We start from the raw sequence: 15,475 nt of genomic DNA on the forward strand, positions 1-15,475 counted from the left end.
ATGTAAGGGCTCTTGCACCATGGGGGGCATGCGATGATCTCTCAAGGCCTCATGGAAGGGCTCTTGCACCATGGGGGGCATGCGATGATCTCTCAAGGCCTCATGTTACAGAACTTCCCCTTCTTTCCCCTGCAGTCCAAACTGGCCATGATCCGAAAGGAGCAGCGTCGAACCGGTGGCGGACCTCCACAAGTGGTCACTCTGACGGATCTGGAGGAGAGAGTGCACCAGGTACTTGGAGGACGTCTGTCTGCTCCTGTGACCACTGCATCTGCCGACCCCATTACCGGCAGCGAGGGTAAGACTCTCACCTTTTTCACCTGTTGCCTTTCACTTGGTCCCCCCGCCAGCATGCATCCTCAGTGTGCAGTCATGTCAGAGCCTTGCCGCAATCTGGCATGTCTTTCAGCAAAGCTGTCCTTTTGCTAAAGCCACTCTTCCACCTCCCACTTTCAGATGAAGCAGCACCAACTCGGGCTCAACGCGCTGAAGCTGCCAGTGCCAGTGCCAGTGCCACCGGAGGCGAGGACCAGGAGGAATCCGGACCAGCCGTTGCAGAATCCGGGGAGCTGACACATCTACAGACTGGGGATAGTAGTCCCCTGGAGGGGAGGGGGGGGGGGCTCTGAGGATGAACCAGTTGCCGGACCAAGCGGCATGCAGCAACGCACGGGGGATAGGCAAGTTCGGCCACCGTCTCCCCGGAGGGCAAGGCAGGTCGTGATGACTGCTGCACAGAGTGCAGATGAGGTCCGTCGCCTGGCTGAGATGAGCAAACAGGCCCGGGTCAGACACACGGAGCTGATGGCTGCAGTGGAGAAGATGCCTGAGTCAATAGATTCATTGGCTAAGAGTATGTTGGACTTCGGGGCAACAATGGAGAGGACTTTCCAGGGCTTTGGCGCAACAATGGACAGGACTCTGCAGGTGTTCGGGGCAACAATGGACAGGTCTATCCAGGACTTTGGGGCAACAATGGACAGGACTATCCAGGGCTTCGGCCCAACAATGGAGAGGACTGTCCACGGCTTTGAGTCGGCTATGGAAAGGACTGTTCAGGGCTTCGGACAATCCCTGGAAAGGTCTGTGCAGGGCTTGTCCGAGGCAGTGGAGCAGTCGGCACCTGGCTTGTCCGAAGCAATGGGAAGAACTGTCCAGGCCTTCTCCGAAGCACTGGCACCTGGCACACAGGTCCTCACTGTTGCCACGCAGTCACTTGCTGGGGTCCTCCACAGCCAGATTGACGCAACGCGATCTCTCACTGTAGCCACCCTCTCTGCATCAGTTAGGATCACCCCGGGCCCTTCCAGTCCCATACAAGGCCAGCAATCAGTGGAGCATGCGATTGTGGCGGTAGAGCCGACCCGCTCCCCTCAGATAGCCAGTGTGTCGTCCGACCATGGTGCAGGTGTCCTCTCTCGGCAGGAGACCACTGCACATGCCAGCGCTGGGACGCCTGCATCGCAGCTGCCACCACCTGCAGGCCACACTGCTTCCAGCCATGGTCCCATCAGGCATCCTGCGTCCGCACCCTCCAAGCCCAGAGGTCGGCCAGGCCATCCCTCAGGGGCTTCTGCGCTTCCAGATAGTCAGCAGGCGTCCCCCAGCCTTGAGGCCGCCACTGGGGTCCAATTTACGTCGGAGCAGCAGGGAGGGAAGGGGCCGGTCGCGAAGGAGAAGTCGTTCTCCCTCAAGGGGCCAGTTGTAGAGTGAGGTGCTGAGACATTTGTTAGTCCAAATGCAAGGACACCCTCACCTGTTGTTATATTTGCAGAAGGTTTGTTGAGTTTTGCGGCTTTGCCGAACAGTTCACAGTTATTTTGAAAGTTATGGTTTCTGTTGACATTACGTTGTTTAGCTGTAATGAAAGACTTTTGTGCCAATAAACAGAAGTTTCAATGTGGCATGGTGCATGTGTGGTGATTATTCCTTGATTAGTAAAAGTATTGTGATTCGTTGTTTGTTAACTGCCTTGGGATATGTGTTGTAATCTCATTGGTAGTTGATGATCACATGATGTGTTGTGGCTACCTTAAATTCAGTCCTTTTCTAGCTTAGTTGGGACTGGATGTGGAAAGATATGCTGCTGATTTTAAAGTTAATAAAGCCTAGCTTTGGAAGGCAAATCTATTCTTTATTTCAATTTATTAACTTTATGTTAGAATGGAGCGATATCTTCAACCAGAACGATTCAAGGCTGACCCCAATTCTGCTGGAGTGGATGATAAATGGAAACATTGGTATTGTACATTTAAAAACTTTTTGGGCGTGTTGGATCAAGAGGCTCTAAATAAGCTGAATATGCTGATCAACTACATTGACCCGGATGTATATAAATATATTTTGCACTGTAAAACTTATGAAGAGGCTATTTCTACATTGGAAAAGATTTTTGTTAAACCAAAGAATGAGGTATTTGCACGTCATCTTCTATCTGCCCGTAGGCAGCAGGTGGGAGAATCTTTGGATACTTATTTACAAGCACTTCGGTGCCTTAGTGTTGACTGTAATTATAAGGCTGTGACGGCTGAAGAATATAAGGACGAATCGGTACGGGATGCTTTTATTAATGGATTACTGTCTAGATCAATTCGTCAGCGGTTGTTAGAAAATAAGACTCTGGATCTTAAAAGTGCTTTTGAGCAAGCTTCTACATTGGATGTGGCTCAGAAGTTCGGATTCTTATGCTCTTTTTAATCGGCCTGCGACTATGGTTTCGGCAGTTTCGGATGAAAAGGAATTATGTGGACTTAATGGGAGTGGTTTACTAGATTTTGAAACAGTTTCTACTTCGGCGGCCGTTGCCTCTAGGATTCAGAAGTGTTATTTTTGTGGGAATATCCGGCACCCTCGTCTGAAGTGTCCTGCTCGGGAGGCTGTGTGTAGTAAATGCGGCAAGAGAGGTCATTATGCACGTGTGTGCAAATCATCAGGTTCAATTACCTTCCCTTCTCCTGGTGTGGGAGGGTCTTCCTCCACTACCTCTTCTGTGACTATTCAGCCTTTAGATAGGGCGTTTATTGCATCAATTTCTGCTGCATTTGCTCATGGCCTAAACAAAGCTATAGTTACGGTTCAAGTTAATGGGTTGGAAGTGAAGGCCCTTATAGATACGGGCAGTACTGAGAGTTTTATAAGTCTTCAGTTTGCGAAGGAGAAGCATTTGAAAATTTCGCCTGTTACGTATCAGGTGTGTATGGCTCAGACGACCCTTACTTCACAAATAGCTGGTTGTTGCTTTGTGAAAATGGTTCTTCTAGGTAATACGTATACTGATATACGCCTATCTGTTTTGCCTAATCTCTGTGCGGATATTTTGATTGGACATGATGTGCTTCAGTTACACGAGTCTCTTAGTCTTTCATTTGGAGGGACTAAGCCACCTTTATCTATTTGTGGATTAACCTCTTTATCTATTCCTCCATTATCACTTTTTTCCAATTTGATGTCGGATTGTAAGCCAATTGCTACCAAGTCAAGAAGATATAGTAGTCAGGATAGAGTATTTATTAATTCTGAAGTTCAACGTCTCTTATTGGAAGGAATCATTGAACCTAGTTGTTCGCCTTGGCGAGCACAGGTAGTTGTCACGACTAATGAGAGACACAAGAAACGAATGGTGATAGACTATTCCCAAACTATTAATAGGTATACTCAATTAGACGCGTACCCTTTGCCTAAGATTGATGAGCTTATCAATAAAGTATCTCAGTATAAAGTTTTTAGCACTATTGATTTAAAGAGTGCTTATCATCAGATTCCTATTGTTAAGAAGGATCAACCATATACGGCCTTTGAGGCTGGTGGAAAGCTGTATCAGTTTTGCCGAATACCATTTGGTGTTACTAATGGTGTTGCTTGTTTTCAACGGGCAATGGATGCTTTTATAAGTGATAACTCCCTCTCTGACACCTTTTCATATTTAGATGACATCACAGTGTGTGGCAAATCAAGGGTGGAGCATGATTCTAATTTAAAAAGATTCCTTCAAGCTGCAGAAAAAGTTGGTTTAACTTTTAACAGAGAAATGTATCTTTTCGACTACTGAGGTAAATCTATTGGGGTATATTATTTCGGGAAATAAGATTAAACCAGATCCAGAACGTCTGCGACCATTGATCGATTTACCTTGTCCTACTAATTCTAAGGCTTTGCAACGAGTTGTTGGACTGTTTTCTTATTATTCTAATTGGATTGCAAATTTTTCACAGAAGATCCGGCCTCTTATTCGGGTTACGACATATCCTCTATCATGGGAGGCCAGGACATGTTTTGAGAATTTTAAAAAGGATATTTTAGGAGCAGTTGTGCATTCCATTGATGAGCAGGTTCCCTTTGTGATTGAGACGGATGCTTCGGATTTTGCAATTGGGGCTACTTTGAACCAAAATGGAAGACCTGTGGCCTTTTTCTCACGTACTTTGAATAATAGTGAAAAAAGACATTCCTCAATAGAAAAAGAGGCATACGCAATAGTAGAAGCATTGCGTAAATGGAGACATTATTTATCGGGGCGACATTTCACGTTGGTAACTGATCAAAAATCTGTGTCCTTTATGTTTGATGTTAAACATTTTGGAAAGATTAAAAATGATAAAATAATGAGATGGAGGATTGAGTTGGCATGTTACCATTTTGACATAGTTTATCGTCCGGGGAAGGATAATGTTGCTGCTGATGCACTGTCGAGGGCTTATTGTTCTGTGATTCACGGAGATACGCTTATTAATCTTCACAATGCCTTATGTCATCCTGGGGTTACGAGGATGATACACTTTGTACGCAGTAAGAACTTGCCTTTTTCAGTTGAAGACGTCAAGCGGATGACTTCATCATGTTCTATCTGTGCTCGGTGTAAACCAAATTTCTTTAAGCCTCAACGAGCTCATCTTATAAAGGCTACTTCTCCTTTTGAACGTTTGAGTGTTGATTTTAAGGGACCTCTTCCTTCAACTACTCAAAACCGATATATATTTACTGTTGTGGACGAGTTTTCAAGGTTCCCTTTTGCTTTTCCTTGTGCAGATGTATCAGCTGCTACAGTTATTAAATGTTTGACTCAACTTTTTGTCATCTTTGGGATGCCTGCGTATATCCATTCGGATCAGGGAAGTTCTTTTATGTCTTCCCAGTTGAAGGAATACCTTCAGAGTCGGGGAATTTCTACTAGTAGAACTACCCCGTATAATCCCCAGGGTAATGGACAGTGTGAACGATACAATGGGGTGATCTGGAAGGCAGTTATGTTGGCGTTGACATCCCGGAACCTTAAGAATACACAGTGGGAAATGGTGCTGCCTGATGCCCTGCATTCCATTAGATCATTGCTTTCAACGGCTACTAATGTGACCCCCCCATGAAAGGCTCTTTAACTATCCACGGAGATCTACTACGGGATATTCGGTACCTTCATGGCTTACTATGGAGGCACCTGTGTTGCTTCGACGTCATGTTAGATTGTCAAAATATGACCCCTTGGTGGAGGAGGTGGAGCTGTTGGAGGCAAATTCCCAATATGCTCATATTCGATTCCAAGATGGGAAAGAAAGTACTGTTTCAATTAAAGACTTGGCTCCTTGTGGGGGCCAGCCCTCTTCTGAGAATATTAATAATGGTTATGATTCGGATAATGTGGATGCTGTTACAGATACTACGAATATTTCCAATCCGATTGCAGATAATCATACTTCTATTAGTCAGCCTTTGATAGATGTTTATGACCGTCCTAGTTCATCTTCTGATGGGATTTCTAATCCGGAAACCGTTGAGAATCGGGATATGGATAGCCTTCCTGTTGAAGATACTTCTGTGCCTTCTGGCGTGGGAGGGCAAGGAATTTCACCAAGGTTAAGAAGGTCGACACGAACAAGATATCCGGTCGACCGATTGAAAATGGACTTTTAAATTGATAGTAATGTTTTAAAAATTGTTGAAATATTATAGTATATTGTTTTAGTTGAGAGATACTTAATACTTATGCGTAATGTTATTATTTGTTGTTGTTCATTTAGTATTGTGTTATGTAAATAGTTTTATTCTCGTGCATAGTTTAGTTGTAAATAATTAATTGTAAATTGTAAAAGTTATTAGGTTGGAGTATATTTTAAAAGGAAGGGTGAATGTGGTGATTATTCCTTGATTAGTAAAAGTATTGTGATTCGTTGTTTGTTAACTGCCTTGGGATATGTGTTGTAATCTCATTGGTAGTTGATGATCACATGATGTGTTGTGGCTACCTTAAATTCAGTCCTTTTCTAGCTTAGTTGGGACTGGATGTGGAAAGATATGCTGCTGATTTTAAAGTTAATAAAGCCTAGCTTTGGAAGGCAAATCTATTCTTTATTTCAGCATGTGACTAGTTTCAGTGATGCTGGCATTCAGAGGCCCTCAAACATCCAAAGTGCGCATGAGTTAAGACTCTCATCATTCCGCCACAGGGGTGTCGACACGAGTCCAGATGAGCCTCTGACGCATGGCCCTTTCACTTTCAGCAGCCCTTCCATCTTCCTCCTCCTCTTCCTCCTCCGCCTCCTCATCCTCCGCCTGCTCTTCCTCCTCCTCCTCCTCCTCCGCCTCCTCCTCCGCCTGCTCTTCCTCCTCCTCCTCCTCTGCCTCCTCCTCCTCCTCCTCCACCTGCTCTTCCTCCTCCTCCTCCTCCTCCTCCGCCTCCTCCTCCGCCTGCTTTTCCTCCTCCTCCTCCTGCTCTTCCTCCTCCTCCGCCTCCTCCTCCGCCTGCTCTTCCTTCTCCTCCTCCGCCTCCTCCTCCTGCTCTTCCTCCTCCTCCTCATCCTCATACTCCTCCTCCTCCGCCTTCTCTGCTGGTCGTTGAGGGACAGCTGGAATTGGCTGTGTGTGTCGAATCGCCAAGTTGTGGAGCATGCAGCAGACGGCGACGATGTGTCCCACTTGCTGCGGCGAGTACTGCAGGGATCCCCCCGAATCTTCCAGACATTGGAGGCGCTTTTTGACAACACCAATAGTGTGCTGTTTAGTGTGCCTGGTCGCCTGATGGCCGCTGCTGATCAGCTCTTCTGCTGGGGTGTCGGCCACACGGAGTGTTGTCATCAGCCATGGCCAGAGAGGATAGCCCTTGTCCCCAGTAAGCCAGCCTCGTCTTTGAGACAGCCCCTCAAAAAGGTTACAAACTGAGCTTAGCCGCAGGATAAAGGCATCGTGGCTGCACCCTGGGAAATGCGCGGTGACTGTCATGATGATTTGGCGGTGGTCACAGACCAGCTGCATGTTGAGGGAGTGCAACCCCTTGCGGTTGCGGAAGTCCTAAGGCTGATGGCATGGCGCCCTCAAAGCCAAGTGTGTGCTGTCACTCGCCCCCTGCACCATGGGGAAGTCCGCAATAGAAGCGACACCCTGCGCGCCCTCCGCCTGCTTGTGCAGGGCCCGAGGGAAGGTAATGAATTGATGCCTTCGCCTATAAAGGGCTTCTGTAACTTGCCGGATGCAACAGTGGACTGCAACCTGAGCGACAGTTGCAATGTCCCCAATGGCTGACTGAAAGGATCCGTTGGCATAAAAATGGAGGCCATCAGTCACTTTAGCCATCACGGACAGAGAGGTTCTGCAGCGTTCACGCGGCTGCAGATCATGACCAAACAGGTGGCACAGATCAGTAACAATGTCCCTCCAGAATCAGAGCCTTCCCAAACACTGCTCCTCCGACATGTCAAGGCTTCTCACCTGCTGCCTAAAGACCCTCGCAGCTTCCCGTCGGATTGGCCAACCTCCACTGGCCCTCCTCCTTCTGGCCAATCCCGGCCCTCTCTCCCGCCTTCTCTCTGGCCCTCTCTCCCGCCTTCTCTCTGCCCCTTCACAGTGTTCGGCGATGAGGCCGTCGCCCTCCAAACAAGCTCTCATTCCGATGCCAGTTGGTCAGGTGTAGTGCTGCAAGTGCTTCGGACAGGTTTGAAGGACCCAAGTACTGTAAAGCTACATTCCCAGAACTCCGCTCCACATTAGCTCGCCAACTCTCTCTGGCAACGATCGCAATGAGCAGGCCAAGTGGCAGAAGAATCTGCACTAAAGCTGTCCCCTTTAAATAGCGCCCCCCTACTCCGAGAAGGGCCTGTTAGCCCTCCCTCGAACTGTCACTAATAGCGCTGGGCGCTAAGGCTCCAGGCGCCACCCAATATGCGCTCAGGTGCTCCTAGAAGACGTTGCACACTGAAATGACGTCATGAACTGCTTGCGCTCGCGGGCACGTGCAAACACTTAGCGCAGGCGCTAAATGTATAGTCAATATCTGAGTTGTCGCTATCTTCATAGCGCCCGCCCCAACATAGGGCATCGCCCCAATTCTAGGTCTCTTTAGGCGCTCAGCGCCGGCGCTACCAACCCAATTTCTAGGCCTCAGTCTCTGGAAAGCCTCTCTGAAGCTGTTGCTAAGCTACAGAGACGCTTCCAAGGTACGGGCCCGACTGTTTACAAGCTGTTGTTAAGCAACAATGTTTGTTGTCAGATACGGAGATGAAAACCTCCGTATCCTTCAACATTAGCGCTGGTCTGTCCGGAAGTTTTCATAGATCGGCATCACGCTGGTCCCGTCGGTGCCGGATATCGCGAAGTTTCCTGTAAATGAATCTTCCAATGCATTGCTCACATATTTTTCCTCACCCAGTACAGGTACATAACTATCTAGATATTATTAAAAGTCTCATGTATGGCACACACTTCCTAGCCACAAATTTATGTCCTGTGGTCACAATTTTCTACCACCCTTTTATGTCTACATTTATAATAGTAAAACCCAATTAAAAACAAGTCAACATTTTCTAATTGGAAAAATGTGTGTAAACATTTCAGCACACTTTGTTAAAGAACCAATCAAATGACTCAATGTTTTTTAAAAATAATTTGTTTGCTATTTTCTCAGTAATTAAACATTTTAATATCTAAAACACGGTTTTAAACTGACAAACAACCCAAAAAGTTAACTATTTCACAACAATATGACTAAATTTACCCACTGAATTGTCTTTTGTGGCTTTTAATTCCTTCAAGTGTATACTTTAAGGCCTCAGCCTGTCTCAAATTCCTGGGAGAAAAATTGGGCTGATTTGCATCTCTCATTAGCACCCCGGGGGGCGCTAACGGGGCGCAAATCCCCTCGCGCCTGGGTGCGGCACCGCTAACGCAAAATTCAGCGGGAGGTTAGTGGTGGCGGTAGCCAGTAGCGCCCCGTGATGCCACCGGCAATGACGTTATCGGCGTGCGCAGCACCCGCTCACGCCCCAGCCGCAAACTTGGATTGCCCCCCCTGACCTATCGGCGGACAATATGTCCGACAGGGTCAGGTGGCGTTTTTGCAGCCACGGCGGCGCTACTTAAAGGGACAGTGTCGGGCGGCCATTTTTTTGGGGCCGACTTCCAGCACCTGCCCCCTTCCCCTTTTTTCTTCGGTGTGGTGGCCGCGATCGCTCAGCCCGGCACTCCTCTCGAGTGTCAGGCTGTTTTCACGGCACCCTGCTTCCTGGTGGTCTAGCAGGGCCCCGGTGCACGCAACGCTAGGTCCTTCCCCTTTAATCAGGGGAGGGATGCCTGCAATGAAGCGGCGCTATGTGCTGACGCGCATGGCGCAGAGGACAAGAGATTCCGCCTACCCAATGTTTAACTGGAGGAAATTGCAACTCATCTTGAACAAGCAGACTGACCACATAAAGGTCATGGAGTGATCAAGACAGGGAGTGGAGAGGTAGAGCTGGGAGTCGTCAGCGTGTGGAACCTGATGCCATGTCTTCGGATAATGCTGCCAAGGGGTAACATGTAGATGAAGAATAGGAGGAAGATAAGCCATTGCTATAGATACTCTGGCTATGATTGGATAGGTAAGAGTGGAACCAAGTGAGGGCATTTCCACTGGAGAAGTGTTAGAAGAGGATGGTGTGGTTGACTATGTCAAAGGCTGCTGAGAGATCGAGAAGGATGAGGAGGGACAGTACACCACAGTCACAGCGGATGTGATATCAATATGCAAATATGCCTCATATCAATATGCAAATAGGGATCCTGCACTGCTTACAGGACCCCCAGGCCATTTTCATCTGCAGGAGCATTGCTGGTGCCATTTCTTGGACCCACCACAAGCCATGGGCATTGCAAGTTGGAAGGTGGCCATTCTGAGCATTATTTAAAGAGATCCTCATCTGAAGTAAGGTAATCGCTGGAAAGTCTTTCACTTACTGTTTATTGTTGCAGATGGTAGTTTTTTCAATTTATGCACCTGTTCCTGTAGCTTTCAGAGGAACAATGCGTAAGTAGGCTGCGCTTCTCCAGAGACAGTCTGGGAGCTGGGTTACCTTCTGCAGCAGGAACTGTAGCCCACTGCCAGAGCATGCACAGCCTTGCCTGTGGCAGTCAAAATGACAATTGCCATCGACTTCTTCACCTCAGAGTCATTCCAGGCTGCAACAGGCAACATCGTGAACATCAGCCAGTCTGCAGTCCATGCCTGAATTACACAGGTTACAGATGCACTGTTTGCCAGGGCTAAGAACTTCAGCAGGTACCCCATGGATATCCGCAAGCAGCAGGATAGGGCTCTAGAATTTGTTGAAATAGCAGGCTTTTCCCCAGGTGCTTTGCACAGTTGACTGCACCCACATTGCCCTGTGAGATCCCACGGAAGACCCTGCCAGCACCCACAGCCACTTGACAGCAGCTAATTGACAAGTGCTTCAACTAAGCTGTCCTGGTCCCCCACACCCTATCCAGTCATGAGAAGCCTTTGCCTCATTGCTTGCACCCATGAGATACATAGAAACATAGAAGATAGGAGCAGGAGTAGGCCATTCGGACCTTCGAGCCTGCTCCGCCATTCAATGAGATCATGGCTGATGGCTGATGTTCTGATTTTTTTCTTCTTGTGATGAAATGTCTCATCTCCATTTGGTGCTTCCTGTAACAAAGCCCTTAGCCAATTACGTATCCAAGTAACCACCATCACTTTAATCCCATGTACTTCTATTTTCCGCATAAGTCTTTTATGTGGTTCTTTATCAAATGCCTTTGAGAGTTCATATTTACAACATCTACTGCACTACCTTCATCAACCCTCTCTGTTACTTCATCAAAGAACTCAATTAGGTTAGTCAGACATGATTTGCCTTTAACAAATCCGTGTTATCGTTCCCTTGCTGTATAAATGTAAGTTGTTGTTGTTGTTATGCTGCTCCAAGTGAGAATTAATTTTATCCTTGACAATGGTCTCTAGCAGTTTTCCCACCACTGATATCAGACTGACTGGCCTGTAGTTACCAGGTTTGTCTCTCTCTCCTTTGTCCTGAACAGCATCTATTCTGTTAACAACCATTCTGGAAATCATCAGAAACATTCTTTTATTCAAAACTTTCAAAGATAGATATAGCTTTTACAGATGGCACAAATCTGCCAACAATTTGCATTTATATGGCACCTTTAATGTATATACTTAAAATTATTGTTTTGGTTATGTTGATATTTGAAATAATAGAATATGCAGCACTGTTTTCAGCAGATGCTATAGCTTTTCAGTGTGTATCTGTTTTTTTAAAAGAATCAATTAAAAACAAATTTTCCAATCACAAAAAATGAATTTCAGACAGCAACCATTACTCAAATGCACTGCTTACGCAATATAGCAGTACACTTAGTCAGGATTAAAAAGTACAATTCTAACTTTGTGCCAATCAAATGAACTGTATATAAATAATGCTTGGATTCACAACTATGAATAAAGCCATTGTACTTTGCAGCTGTTTACTGGTTAGAATTAGTCCATGGGCATTATCCAACCAGTAGATAATAATGTAGTATTAAAACAATTTACTGGAATATTCATTGCTCGATATTATTTATGTGAAAGCAAAGTTACACTCTTACCTTGTATCAATGTAAGCCAAAAAGGCTGGTTGTAGTGCTCTGATGAAATGGTTAATGTATTGAGAAAAACAAGGATAATAACTAGCCAGTAGAAAGTAACAGACTTTACACCAGCTCGACATTTTCTTCTCCAGCAACGATTCCAACGACGCCAGCGTCGGCTGAAAAATGAAAACAAGCCAATTACACCACACAGAAATTGCACACTTTGTACCCAAGCATAATAAAGCAAAATGATGCAGTCTTGAAAGCAACTCATTGAAAAATGTTGACAGATGTCCCTGTTTTTTGACCAATTTGAATTGATTAGTTAATTTTGCATTTCTGCCTAATCCAAGGACTGAAGCATTACTCTTAAATTCACACATGGTATGGAGTTCACTTTTATATCTCTTCAATTAGTTTCCTAGATTATGCGCTTTATCTATAAAAGACTGCAAATCATCTATAATTGTGAAGAACTGCAAAGTCTAAGGGGGAAAAATTGGGTCGCTAACTTCGCTTAGCGCCCTGAAAAAGTTAGCACTACCACGCCCAAATTTGAATGGTAGCACCCCGAGCAGGAGGCGGGGCGCTACTGGAAGCGCTCCACCTCCCTCTTGGGGCGCTCCCATTGAATATCGTGGTGCTACGTGCAGCAGTGCCACATGCGTCGGCACATAGCGCCACGGTACTACTGGACTCCCTCCCCTGATTGAAGGGGAGGGACCTAGCACAGCGGGGCTCTGCTGGACCACCGGGGAACGGTGTGCCGGCAAAAGAGCCCGGCACTCAAGAAGAGCGCTGGGCTGATTGATTGTGGCCGGCACCCGCAGGAGGAGGCAAGAGGGGGCAGGTGTTAGCAGGCAGCCCAAAAAAAAGTACGCCCGGCACCTGCCCTTTAATTTGCGCCGCCCTGGCCGCAAACACGGCACCCTGACCCTGTTGGACACAGCGTCCGGTGGTATGTCAGGGGGCGTGAGTGGCGCACTGTGCACAGTGATGATGTCATCGCCGAAGGCGCAGCACCACGGGGCACCACCGGTTACCGCCGCGAACCTGCTGGATTCCGCGGGAGGAAGTAGCGGCGCCGTGCCTGGACGCTAGGGGCTTTGCACCCCATTAGCGCCCCCTAAGCCTTTTTGTAATACACTTAGGAGGAATTTTTGGGTTGATTTGCGCCTTGGGGATGCTAACGGGGCACAAATCCCCTCGTGTCCGGGTGTGGAGCTGCTAACACCTCCCGTGAAATTCAGCGGGAGGTTAGCGGTGGCGATAGCTGGTAGCACCCTGCGGCGCTGCGCTGCTGTCATTACCGTGCGCAGCGCCCCGGCCGCAAACTTCGCTTGCACTCCCTGACCTATTGCCGGATGATATGTCCAATTGGGTCAGGGGGGCAACGCTTGTAAAAGGGGCAGGTGTCGGGTGGCCGTTTTTGTCTTGGCCGACTGCCAGCACCTGCCCCCTTCCCCTTTTTTTCTCGGGGTGCTGGCTGCGATCGCTCACGTGTGTTGGCCAGGAATGCTGCCTTTCCGATACAAGAGTTTAGCTTGTCATTTAGAGATAAGTTATCTGATACAGTTGATCCGAGGTAGTAGAATCTGTGTACAACTACTAGCATGGTGTTAGCTATTGAAACTTCTGGTGCAGTCCCCTGTGCCATGTCTTCTTTAGACTGATGGTCAGTCCAAATTCATCACAAGTTAGCGAAAAGGTACGGCAAAGTTGAAGTTCTACTTCACTGTGTGCAATGAATACTGAATCAATGGCGAAAAGAAGTTCTTTTATCAAGAGATGTTTGGTTTTACTTTTTGCTCTTAGGTGTGCAATATTAAAGAGTAAAACTTGATGATTATCTGCACACGTGGTATCGAGTAAACAGCAGTCAACATAGCTTTAGATGGGGAAGATCTTACCTGACCAACCTCCTTGATTTCTTTGAGGAAGTGACAACCCAAGTCAATATGGTATTGTGTAGTTAGACTTCCAAAAGACATCTGACAAATTTCCAAATTAAAGATTACTAATTAAGCTTACAGCTGTGGACATTAAGGGTAAAACTGGCTGAAGGGTAAAAAAAATGGGAACTGGTTAAAACTGTACGGTCAGGGAGGGGAGAAGGGCAGCACGGTGGCATAGTGGTTAGCACTGTTGCCTCACAGCGCCAGGGACCCGGGTTCGAATCCGGCCTCGGGTGACTGTGTGGAGTTTGCACATTCTCCCCGTGTTTGCGTGGGTTTCCTCCGGGTGCTCCGGTTTCCTCCCACAGTCCAAAGATGTGCGGGTTAGGTTGATTGGCTATGATAAATTGACCTTTAGTGTTAGGGGGATTAAATACGTGGGATTACGGGGATAGGGTGGGATATGTGTTGGTGTAGGGGTTACGGGGATCGGGTGGGATATGTGTTGGTGCAGGCTCGATGGGCCGAAATGGCCTCTATCTGCACTGTGGGGTTTCTGTGATTCTGTGATGTTGGGACCACTACTGTTTCTAATCTATATCAATGACTTAGATTCTGAAACTCAAAGAAGACCAAAGTCGGAGGGGCAGTGGAATCAATGGAGGCAGCCCGGAAACTACAGAATGAGTTAAATAAAATGTGTAAGTGGGCCAAACAATGGCTGATGAAATTTAATGCAGTCAAGTTTAAATTACTGAACACAGGAAAGAAAAATGGGCAACATGCATACTTCATGAGTGGCGTTGAAATAGACGTCTCGGATGTCAGCCATGGGTCTATGGAAGCACGCTCGCCTCTGAGTCAGAATGGTCATGGGTTTAAGTCCCACTCCAGAGACCTGAGCACATGATCTAGGCTGACAGGTCAGTACAGTACTAAAGGAGTGCTACACAGTCAGAGGTGTGGTCTTTTGGATAAGACGTTAAAATGTAGCCCATCTGCCCTCTCAGATGGACATAAAAGATCCTGTGACATAACTGGAAGAGCAGGAGAGACCTCCCAGTGTCCAGGCCAATAATTATCCCTCAACCAACATCACAAAAAATAACAGATTATCTGGTGATTATCTCATTGCTGCTTGTGGGACCTTGCTGTGTGCAAATTGGCTGCTCCATTTCCTTATATTACAACAGTAATTACAATCCAAAAGTAGTTCACTGGCTGTAATGCACTTTGGGACGTCCTGAGGTTGTGAAAGTCGTTATATAAAAGCAACATTTTTCTTCTTTCTTAGACTCAAAGCTCAACACATCATGCCAATGTAGATCAGCAATCAACAAAGCCATTAGAATGCTTTGTTACGTTGCCAAACCAGTAGAATACACGTCAGAGGAAGTTGTGATCAAACTGTGTATTGCTCGGGTCAGAACACCTTGAGTATTGCATCCAGTTCTGGTTGCCGGGAAACAAGGGAGACAGTCAAGCACTGGAAGCAGTGCAGAGATGAGCCACAAGGTTGCTCCCTCGTGTCAGGAGTCTGAGTTATGAGAAAGACTGAAGAAATTTGAGCTATTCAGCCTGGAAAGGACGCATCTGAGACGTAATCTTATAGAAGTAAAGAAGCTAGCAAATGGTATGGAAAAGGGTAATCTGGAATACAGCTTCAAATTAAACTGTGGGGTAGGACACTGGGACACAGGTTCAAACTAGTAAAATGTAACTTT

General features: G+C 46.8%; 1 protein-coding gene across 4 annotated transcripts in view; it reads right to left on the minus strand.

Moving 5' to 3' along the window:
- The window catches only part of cacna1db (calcium channel, voltage-dependent, L type, alpha 1D subunit, b), a 792,002-nt gene that overhangs the window by 284,292 nt on the left and 492,235 nt on the right, over positions 1-15,475 (minus strand). For all 4 annotated transcript variants that reach the window (XM_086001660.1, XM_086001658.1, XM_086001657.1 and 1 more), the window contains one exon: positions 11,872-12,032. In XM_086001660.1, the coding sequence (XP_085857786.1) occupies positions 11,872-12,032 (161 nt within the window). The remainder of the gene's footprint in view (positions 1-11,871; positions 12,033-15,475) is intronic.

The sequence above is a fragment of the Somniosus microcephalus genome, chromosome 11, assembly GCF_052327205.1.
Source record: "Somniosus microcephalus isolate GS21.2 chromosome 11, FLI_Smic_1.0, whole genome shotgun sequence".
Taxonomy (NCBI): Eukaryota; Metazoa; Chordata; class Chondrichthyes; order Squaliformes; family Somniosidae; genus Somniosus; species Somniosus microcephalus.